The sequence below is a fragment of the Pinus tabuliformis genome, chromosome 1_2, assembly GCF_031772625.1.
Source record: "Pinus tabuliformis cultivar Carrire ecotype Pingquan chromosome 1_2, CPIR1, whole genome shotgun sequence".
NCBI classification, from domain to species: Eukaryota; Viridiplantae; Streptophyta; class Pinopsida; order Pinales; family Pinaceae; genus Pinus; species Pinus tabuliformis.
This window is the reverse complement of record NC_142298.1, coordinates 122,249,803-122,261,228: the sequence shown is the minus strand read 5'-3', so window position 1 is coordinate 122,261,228 and position 11,426 is coordinate 122,249,803. Positions and strand designations below refer to the sequence as shown.

The 11,426-nt window shown below is 34.9% G+C and overlaps 1 protein-coding gene across 1 annotated transcript; it reads right to left on the bottom strand.

Moving 5' to 3' along the window:
- Positions 1-3,963: 3,963 nt before the first annotated feature.
- Positions 3,964-11,016, bottom strand: LOC149204817 (CO(2)-response secreted protease-like). The gene is made up of 11 exons (XM_089393376.1): positions 10,794-11,016; positions 10,451-10,542; positions 10,269-10,366; positions 9,797-9,955; positions 9,560-9,671; positions 8,057-8,609; positions 7,467-7,567; positions 6,976-7,218; positions 6,718-6,832; positions 5,006-5,222; positions 3,964-4,613 (listed from the first exon to the last, which is right to left on the bottom strand). The coding sequence occupies exons 1-11, from the start codon at positions 10,869-10,871 to the stop codon at positions 4,054-4,056; spliced, it is 2,328 nt and encodes a 775-aa protein (XP_089249502.1). The 5' UTR covers positions 10,872-11,016; the 3' UTR covers positions 3,964-4,053.
- Positions 11,017-11,426: the final 410 nt, after the last annotated feature.

The following is an 11,426-nucleotide window of genomic DNA, read 5'->3' as shown; positions in this document are numbered from 1 at the left end:
TATAAAAATATGTTATTTTTTTTTTTATCTTCCTTATTGTGATATTCACGAGAAGAGAACATGCTCAGAGCTTCACAATTCTAACTATCCAAATGTGTAAGAATGAGAACCATGTTGTTTGTTTATAGCATTTCCTCCAATGTATCCAGTTACCATGATTGGAATTTGTAAGTGAGAGTTATGACACATTGGTAATAAGATTCAAAGCATGAGGGGACTATCTCATATTATCTCATCTCTTAAGTAATCTTTCCACATATGGGGACCCAAACTAGACATTGACTTTACCTTACAAAGTGAGGTATATTGTCACCCACTGAGGAATGAAAACATGGCTACTATTCTCCACAAAGGAGTGTTCTACCACCCGTAAAACATTACTATAATATACGTTTAACATTACTAGAATATTTTTTAAGAGTCCAGACTAGATTCCCTTTTGAAAAGAAGTAAACAATGGGTCCATGACGCTTCATATTCAGGTTCCATAGCATTTTCGAATTTGTGAAGTTCTTCCTTAATCCATGACATCTCAAAATTATGAATCTTGAAATTTTAGAAAATCTAATAATGAAAAAAGTTAAGCATCCAAATGCCTATCAGTAATGAATCTGGTCATTAATGTGTGTGCAACACACATTGATAGGGGAAAACCATAGTAACACGGGTACCGCTTCCATGCATTGGAAAGCACGTAACACACACTCCCGTGTTCCTCGGAGCTTTGGAGTTGGTAGGAAACTTTCCAAAATCGTTGGGAGCTTCACTACAGTAGATTTTGATATTTCACGTACCTATTTTGAGAATATTTTCACCTTTTGAGTACCTCTTTTGAGCAAAGAAGGTACCATTTGTTTACATTCTAAGTGATACATGACATATGAGGGGACTGGACTGCATGGGATCTGTAAAGCAATAGAGACGTGGAGATGTAGTAAAGGTTTCAACAAAATATAAATAGTTGTTAGTCATTCCTTGATAGTGTCTGTTGCAAATCTTGAAGTTCAACAATTGCAAATAAGTCTCCTTTCTTGAAGTCTATCTTGAAGATTTAATGACAAGATTGAACAAATTACAATGATGATATGATGGTTAGAAAGAGAAAGAGTATCATGTTATTCAGTTTCATTTTATAAATTTCCAAATTTAAATTTCGAAATTCAATATAATATAGTGTTGCATGAAATCACATAATAATCAAGTAATAACAGCCTTTTTTTGGTTTCAGAGATCCGCATGTTCCATTGCTCCCAAGGGATTTCATTGGCAAATTGTTGATGGTTTAATATTTTGATTTTTTGTGGCAGGGTTTCAAAGTTCAATCTTCTACATATTTCATTGCAAGATGGAATCTTAAAGATGAAATTTAACTGGAAAATTTTAAATAGATATAAATGAATTATTTTATTTTTATTTTTAATATATTATATTATATTATTTTAGATATCATTTTGGGATTCAACTGCATTAAGTAATTTCTCAGGATTTTTGAATAGCTCACTTCTCATGATTTTTGAATAGTTCACTGAGCACTCATTGCATCGAGTGATGCTCATAGGGGTGAAGAAGTGGGATTGAAACTAGTGAAATGAATCACATAGAGTCAATCATCAGGGGTGAAGAAGTGGGATTGAAACTAGTGAAATGAATCACATAGAGTCAATCATCACTTCCGGGGCTTGCACCCGGTAACCAAGACTTCCCAGGAGGTCACCCATCCTAGATCACCTCTCGCTCAAGCGCAATTAATTGTGAAGTTTCCCCACAACCAAGCCCACTTAGCTTACTACCCCATTTGCAAAACCTTACCAAGTATTGTGCCTCATGAACCATTCAAGTATAGATCCTTCACTCTTTTTTAATTTAAGTATGGGGGTTTACGCAGTGCATTATATTAGATATCATTTTGGGATTCAACTGCGTTAAGTAAGTCATTCACGTATGACCATTTCCATGAGAGGTAGTCGTAACTGACTAATTTCTGATGATTTTGGAATAGTTCATTGAGCACTCATTGCATCGAGAAGTGGGATTGAAACTAGTGAAATGAATCACATAGCGTTAATAATCACTTCCAAGGCTTGCACCCAGTAACCTGGACTTCCCGGGAGGTCACCCATCCTAGATCGCCTCTGGCTCAAGCGCGCTTAACTGTGGAGTTTTCCCCACAATCAAGAGTGAAGGGATCTCTACTTGAATGGTTCATGAGGCACAATACTTGTTAAGGTTTTGCAAATGGGGTAGCAAGCTAAGTGGGCTTGATTGCGGGGAAAACTCCACATATAAGCGCGCTTGAGCTAGAGGCGATCTAGGATGGGTGACCTCTCAGCAAGTCCTGGTTACCGGGTGCAAGCCCCAGAAGTGATGATTGATGCTATGTTATTCATTTCACTAGTTTCAATCCCACTTCTTCATCACTATGATGCAATGAGTGCTAAGTGAACTATTCAAAAATCATGAGAAATGAGTGTTGTGATGCAATGAGTGCTTAGTGAACTATTCAAAAATCATATGTGATTCATTTCACTAGTTTCAATCCCACTTCTTCACCCCTGTGATGCAATGAGTGCTGAGTGAACCATTCAAAAATCATGAGAAATGAGTGTTGTGATGCAATGAGTGCTCAGTCAACTATTCAAAAATCATGAGAAATTAGTGAGTTACGACTACCCCTCATGGAAATAGTCATACGTAAATGACTTACTTAACGCAGTTGAATCCCAAAATGATAGCTAATATAATGCACTGCGTAAACCCCATACTTATATTATATTATTGTCTCTCCCAACTTAAAATTTCCTATAAATTTGGGTAAAGCTAAACTACCTCTCATGGAAATGGTCATACATGAATGACTTACTTAACGCAGTTGAAACCCAAAATGATATCTAATATAATGCACTGCGTAAACCCCATACTTATATTATATTATTGTCTCTCCCAACTTAAAATTTCCTATAAATTTGGGCAAAGCTTTAGCTTTACCTCATAATTGTTCCTCGTAGCTTAAATACCCCCGTGCAACATAGAGGAAAACTCAATCAAGCCAATAACTTAATTAACGTTGTTGAATCCCAAAATGATATCTAATATAATGCACTACCTAAACCCCATACTTATATTATATTATTATCTCTCCCAACTTAAAATTTCGTATGGGCAAAACTTTAGCTTTACCAAATAATTGTTCCTCGTAGATTAAATACCCGTGCAACAAACATAGAGGAAAACTCAATCAAGCCTATTTGGAGTGACTAACCCCGTCATTTTGCAATTCGATTGGGATGTTGGAGCAACTATAATAAGAAAAACTGGGGCCCCGGATAGGATGAAAGAGTCAACCAACGTTGGAATCCACACGTAAAGGATACATGTAAACTATTATTATTTAATTCCATAAGTTATATGAATCTCCCATCAATGAGTAACAAAGTTCTACGCTCATGAACATTATAAGTCAGTCAAATCACCATGATGTAGCCTTAAATAGGGATTTTGTCCCATTTTTCTTTAAACGATGACGCTAAGAATTCTCCAGGGTCAGTGTAAGGTACAAGATTTGATACAGCTTATCATGAATACTATCGTGTATTCACTCATTTTTGTACTACCCAACTTGCGACCGTGCTGTACGTTGAAAGGAATACCATGTTGAAGCTTTCTATTATGGTCGTCGAATCCGGCCAATCAGAAAGCTTGCACGAGGATCTTACGGTATGGTTTATGCGTTCACACACATTTTATCCTCTTTGGCATTTGGCGAATTAAAAAGAAAAGAAGATGAGATTTGTAAACAATATGTAGCTGACATTGCAGGCCTAACATTTTCCACTAATTAAAAGATTGCAATAACTCTAAAATGAAACTTAAGAATGGATGAGATTTAGGTTTTGGTAAGATCGGATTGGAGATTTTAGATTTCAGCCAAAATAATTACCGCAAAACATATTTCATCACAGAAGAGGCGGAGAACAACACTTCGCGCATGTCCTATTGGCTTGCTTTATTTAAATTACAAAATACATAAGGCAGGCTACTCTTAAATTGCAGTGGTCACACAATATTTACTGCGAAAGGAGTGCGAACATTATGTTTTCCATCGCTCCAAGTGAGGGTACCGAAAGCATATCCTTTAGTGGAAACATTAGATGGTGCAAAAACTACATTGAAAGATAGTTTAGTGGACGCCCGGGAGAATCGAAGAGTTTGTGGAGAGACCTTCACATTCAACGCGGGAGGCGCATCGATGGCAACCTTGTAAGTGGGTGCCTGATCAGGGCTGATGTTTGTGACAGTTCTGCTTATGGTTGTGCCCCCATTTGCAGCATCTAACTTGGAGATGGCTATGCTGGGATAGTTCATGTTACTGATCAAATCCACCTTTGCCCCAGTTGGGCATTTATAGCTTTCGTTCCCTGCGATGAGCTTTATCTTCGACGAATCAAGACCGTAATTACACAAGAAGCGGAAGTAATCTTCGGTTGATGTTTCGTATACAAGTCCTGGTTGCAGAGCTCCCATTGGATTCACTACTCCGCTTCCAAAATCAAAAGGTGTCCCAGGCATATCTGTATCAGTAGTCAACGAATTGCCCATATTGTTCATTGAAACAGCTGCCACAAAGATTGGAGTATGGATGTTAGAAACTCTAGCAGCTTTCAAACTGTAAAAAAAAACTTGTTTCAACACATATTTCCATAATTGTGACCTAGAGTTAGCCCTGAAAATAAGCTACTTGTTAATGGGTCTTAAATGAGCTGAGTTAGCCCTAACTTGTTAATCGGTCTTAAATGAGCTGGATTATATATGCTTATTTTGGATTTTCGCATACTGGTTATCTAACCATAGAAATATATAGCTCCGCTCAGTTAACACCCATTCGCAATTTGGAGGAGTTAGCATCTCTAAAATCATAAGTGCGTGATATTTTCAGAATGAAAACAAAGTCCCCAGATGTTGGTGGCTCTGGTATTTACATTTTCAAGAACAAAATTTGATAAAGTACCTGTAGTCATCAGGGCTGATCTGACAGCAGAGGCGCTCCAAGCAATATATCTAGATTTCACAAATGCAGCGGTTCCACTTACATGAGGAGTCGCCATGGATGTTCCAGATATAATGTTAAACTGGGAAGGCTTCATCCCAGGAGGAACTGTGTCGGAAGATTCCTCGGTGGGAATCCATGCAGCAAGTATGTTCACACCTGGGGCGCTTATGTCCGGCTGCACGTTAAAAAGCTCACGTGGTGATCATCTTCACATAAAAAAATATATCGGAACGGGATAGTCAACTTTTTATGCCATTTATATTTTAGGAGTTTTAATGGTCTATTCTTTAATAATAAAGCAAATATATATTTTAAAAATATTGATTACTTAAGTTTCCAGTAAATTAAGTTTTAAAGAATTATATTTCCGCGTACCCTTTGCATATAAAGGAATAAAATAAAATAAAAGTTTAGTTCTATTTTTTTTCCTTATGGGATTAAAAATTATTTCAACGCAGCCTTTGCAGATAAAAAAATAAATTAAGATCCGTTATGGGATTAAAAAAAGATAAAATAGAATTAAAAAATTAGGGTTAAAATGGGAAAGAAATTATTATTATAAAAGTGTAAAATTAAAGAAAGTTTACTGAACGGAAGATGATTAGATTTCATATTAATGAGAGTGGATCTATTAGAATTAATTAATTATTTATTTAATTTATATGAATGTGGTTATAAAATAAATAATGGATATATGATGAGAAATATTTAAAGATTTATAATAGAATATATTTTATGTTATTAAAATTTAAAATGTCATTAAAATTGATTAAATTATAATATTAGTTTAAATTATTATTATTATAAAAAAAAATTAATAAGTGATAAATAATGATAAACATTTGAATACCTATTTCATCTCTTAGTACAGAGAAAAACCAATCTAATGAGATTTGATCTTTGACCTCCTTATTAATGAGGCATATCCTCAACTTGTTGTGTCAGTGGGACTTAACTTTTCTTATGATATATTTACCAAAATTAAAAGTGTCTTAAAAATTTACTAAATGATAATTTTATTTTAAATTATTATTATTATTATTAAAACAATTAATATATAAGTTCAATATAAATGTAACAACATTTTTAACTATAAAGATTCATTCCAATTTACTATGGAGATTTTTCATTTTTAAATTAGTTTTGTTGCAATGCCATAGACCATTACGATGACTTACTAATACTACTTAATATTATATGTAAAAACTTTTAAATTCATTGTGTTGCAATGTCATAAACAAATACTATGACTTACTAATACTACCTAATATTATATCTCAAAATATTTAAATTGACTTCGTTCAAATATTATAAAACAATTCTATAACTTTATAATACAAACTAATATTATATGTCAAAAGACATAATTCATATTTATATGATTTATAATTTTCTTTTTATTAATCAGTTGAATTATAAAAATAACCTTTTTCAAATAAATATGTTTTTCATTAATCAATTTAATTGAAAAACATACCAATTTTAATATAAAATTAAACCCTATAATAATTTATTATAGTAATTAAAAGTCAATTTAATTATTAATAATTATATACTAGTTAATTAAAATTATGAACACCATGTTACAGACTAAACACCAAAAAGTATTAACTATAACTTATTCAATGAGGTTAAAAAGCTAAATAGACTGGAAGTCGATCAGTGCGTACCTTGAGAACGTTCTGGGTGAGTTGTCCAGGGCCCCTTGAAGAAAAATATGCAACAACGGGAGCTGGCTTGTATTTTGTGACCGCCTGAGTTGGAGTAATTGTAGCGACAGGCATTCTATCATGACAGAACTTGGACGATTATAAAGAGTCACAGGGTAATTGGATTTGCCCAAATGTTTAATTCATCTATATGATGATTCGACACATCTCGAATATATTAGGCTATATAGCAAGGCTAGGCGATGTGGGTGGACGCACCTGGCAGTTTTTATGTAAGAAGATATGTCCATTGCAGCCGTTTCACTTACTGTGGTCGCTGGAAATGTACCGTAGCTAGTTGCCTCTGATGTTTGTGAATCATCCACAATAATCATCCCTATCCCTCCCGCGTCCCGGACTGCTTCTTTCATCGATGGCCTCAATATCCCTGTGTCGTTGGCAAAACAAAGTACGACCTTTCCTTTCGCTTTTGTTGCGTCCAAAGAGTCTAGATCACAATTTCTGCAACAATGATCCCCTCTCCATGACAAATTAAATTACAAAAAATTCCTACCTTTTGTCTTGTACCGTTTAAGGAGGAGGATAATGTATTCAACTTATGGAAATTTAACCTAAAAAATTGTGAACCGTGTGTTATTTTAAAGGATTTGATGATGAATTTCAGCAACGATTAGATTTCCCAATCTCTTTAGGAGCAAATCCTAAAAATAGAAAAGCAAATTGTTGTGACTTTTTTTTGCATAATTTACCTCGCAGATGATGCAGAACTGGACTTGGCAGGAATGCTTCCTGCGTACACAAGAGGGTGCACGGCCGAGTGGCTAAGATTCGAGAAGTTGATGCCCTTCCCCTGAGCGCGCACACAATATAAGCATAATAAATTACAGAATGATACATCGCGTAAAAGTCCTTCACAATTTGAAAAATTAATAGTTTTATACATCATGTTTGTTTAAATTAAGTTATATGAAGCTCTGCTAGTTTTTTCAGCCACATTGAATACTAAATAGTCTTCCATACTTTCAAGATTAAGCTTTCGAATTTATCAATAAGCAGTTGAATTTAAAAGAAAAGTGATAAATAATTTTTTTGGATTAATTATATTATAAATTACTGATTAACATTAAAATTATTTAACTTTAATAAATTTTTGTCTTCAAAATAAACTAAATAAACTCTATTAAATAATTCAAAACCTGGACCAGTAACTTATAATGTGATCAATCTAAAAAACGTTATAAAAATATGATAATATCAAACTAGTAAAGTGAAATTTAAACTTATAATACTAATACTATTGGGTTCATTTGACCTTGTTAAGTATTTCGGTAGTTCTCACCTTAACAATCTTACCATTCCCCAACACAACGTTTGATAGGTAATCCCTGTCGATTGTGGATGCCGCGATTGTAAACATCCATGGGGCAGTATTGCCGACCGTATTAGAGTCAGGTCCCTGGTTTCCGGCAGAGGATACAACCAGAATTCCTCTCTGAGTAGCATGAAATGCTCCTATGGCTATCGGATCTTCCACAAATTCATGCTGGTAGGAAGATCCAAGTGAAACGGATAAAATATCCACTCCATCTTTAACTGCGTCGTCAAAGCCAGCTAAAATTTGTACACCTGGACACCCATAATCCGGTGCACATACCCTATACATGGCAATTCTTGTAGAACTACTGGCTGGTCCGCCTCTTGCTGTCCCGCTTGCCAGACCATAATAGTTTGCATTGTCCACAATGTTCCCTGCTGCAGTGGACGCTGTATGCGTGCCATGCCCCTGTTCATCTCTTGCACTCCTCGTTTGTGTCCGTATCGATTTCTGTTTAATATTTTTCTTCATATCATCGTCCTCCCCGCGTGAGTAATATCTGGCCCCAATTATTTTCCTGTTCACATTATGTGAATTATAAATTTGAACTATAAATCATATGATATGAGAACAGACAGGAAGGGAACGAAGGAGATTTTACATTTATTTTTTTATTTTCCTGTTCACATTATGTGAATTATAAATTTGAACTATAAATCATATGATATTATAAATTTGAACTATAAATCATATGATATGAGAACAGACAGGAAGGGAACGAAGGAGATTTTACATTTATTTTTTTAATGTGGTTTAACGTTTAGATATGGGTGATTATTATGTTTATAGAATATTCGTATTTAGTAAGTTTATTTGAAAGCATAGTTACCAAATAAGAATTCTAATTCTTAAACAAATCAACTATCTAGAATTCAATATTAAAAAAATTGGAAAGTACATATCTCATAAAATAAGATTTTCTCAAAATTTTAAAAACTTTTCTATATTTTTATTTTCCATCTTTATGAATTAATTATTTACGTATTTTCGAATTTTTATGGCCAATACTGCCAATTTGGCAACTAAGCTTGAAAAGGATGATTGGCTCAACCGATTTTTATGGCCAACTAAGCTTGAAAAGGATGATTGGCTCAACCGATTTTTATGGCCAATAGGGCCGAACTTGATAACTAAGCTTGAAAGGATGATTGGCTCGACGGGGAGCCTCACCCTGAGAGTATAAAGAGAATTGAATCTATCTTTAATAATAATAGATGTGCTTTAACCATAAAAATTCCACCAACTAAACTAACCATCTATCTTCTTATGGTTTTCATGAGTGTTATTCTTTTTCACGTTATGCGATGAGAATCCAAATAATTAAGAATAACAATCTCAAACAATCAACAGTCACTAACTATACAAATCTAAGAAAAATGCAAAATACAATCTCAAACAATCAACCAGTCACTGAACTATAAAAAAAATCTAAGAAGAATGCAAAATACAAACAAATGTATGAACCACCTGTTGCAATTGGAAGCATTGAAATCATCTCCCTTCACGCACGCTCCCTTCCACCGTTGAGGAATAGGGCCCATACCCTTATCACTGAAGCTGGCTGCTTCCGGCCAAATGCCTGAGGATGGTTCATACATAACATGTATATTACTGTAATTGGATGATCAAGAATCTCCCGACCCCAGTTCACTGAACCAATTGAAATTTTCTCTATAAAACTAAAAGCCAAATATGACATCATACCTGAATCTAGAAGTCCTATGATGATATCAGCACCAGAGTTGTCTGGTTTTCTGGAATAAGGCATCGGCATGACCAGTTCCTTTTCTAGGTATTCCCATGAGTGTGTCGTATGAAGGTTTAACACTGGATCAGGGAACACTGACAATACTCCTGGTTTCCCTGCTAAATCATTTGAGTTGTCAGAATAGGAGACTGGGTTCTTACTAGTTATGAATAATTCATGGGACGTAATGTAGTCGCCTGTTCTGTTGGAAATAATACTGAGAGGAGGTGAATCAGTATTATCAAATTCTTATCAATCTATCTTCCTTATTTATACTTTGAATAATTCTTCAAATATTCATGCTTACTTTAAATAATTCTTCAAAAATATTGATATTACTTTGAAGAATTACTTCAAATATTGATCATTTGAGTTGTCAGAATAGGAGACTGGGTTCTCACTAGTTATGAATAAGTCATGGGGACGTACCCATTAATGTAGTCGCCTGTTCTTTGGATAGTACTGCTGCAAATCCAGTAAAGGCATATGTATAGCTATAAACGAGTGATTGCTTTGCTTGGTCGGGACTGTAAACGTTCAGAAAAGTTAAATCAATTAACAACAAATATCTGTACAGCTAAATTCTGAAATTTGAATATTTCATTTAATACCTTTTTAGAACAGACGAAAGAACCTCCAGATGACTCGTTACAAGCTCTTCCCTATTCTTGTTGAGTGAACTCCCCATGTACACAATATATACCTGCATACAGAGTGGAATACTTATGGTGAAATTAGCATAACTCTGACATAATTACAGAGAATTTACACTTCCGGGCGCGACATGATTCAAATTGGAATGATGCTGGAGAAAAACAGAAGTAATCCGAGGAAATTAGGAATTTAAGAATCAACTATATCTAAACAACAACGCTAGAGAATAAGAACAAACTTTTTTACATAGAAAAAATTAGAATTAAAACAAGTAAAATTTATATTTTCAAATATTCGTACCTTTTTATCTTCAGCATTGACAGAACAGAACAGGAGGCTGCATTGAAAAGCAAATGCAAAATAGAACTTAAACCCCATTGATACAATCAATCTGGATAAGAATTGTTTGTCTAGGAGTACTTGTGTGAGAGGATGGAGGGGTAGAGTTTATTAAAACAACAAATCGATCACAGTTTGAGTGGTGTGCAGTGCAACTGATGATGGCTATTAGCAATTGAGATGACGCAAGAAATCAGAGTTGGGATCCGACGCAACACCAAGGAAGGCTGGAGACCCTTATCGCAAAAACAAAGTCGCCACTGCGTCAACTAGTGCGGGTATATTTTTGAGAATGCACGAACTACAAGTCATGTCTCGTGAAAAATCATGGACGGTGGGCCTTTCAATTCAAGTGCTGTCCAACTATTTGGTGTCTTTGGGCATTTTCTTCTGGCTAGAGTCATTACTCTCGTGGGCTGGCCTAGTGGTCGACATGATACGCTTACTTTTTGACTATTGATGAAGCGATAGTGGGCGGGATACTGCATGAGAATCGAATCAGAGCTAACTCGGAAGTGGAAGGGAGATTATATTGATGAAGCGATAGTGGGTGGGATGCTGCATGAGAATCGAATCAGAGCTAACCCGGAAGTG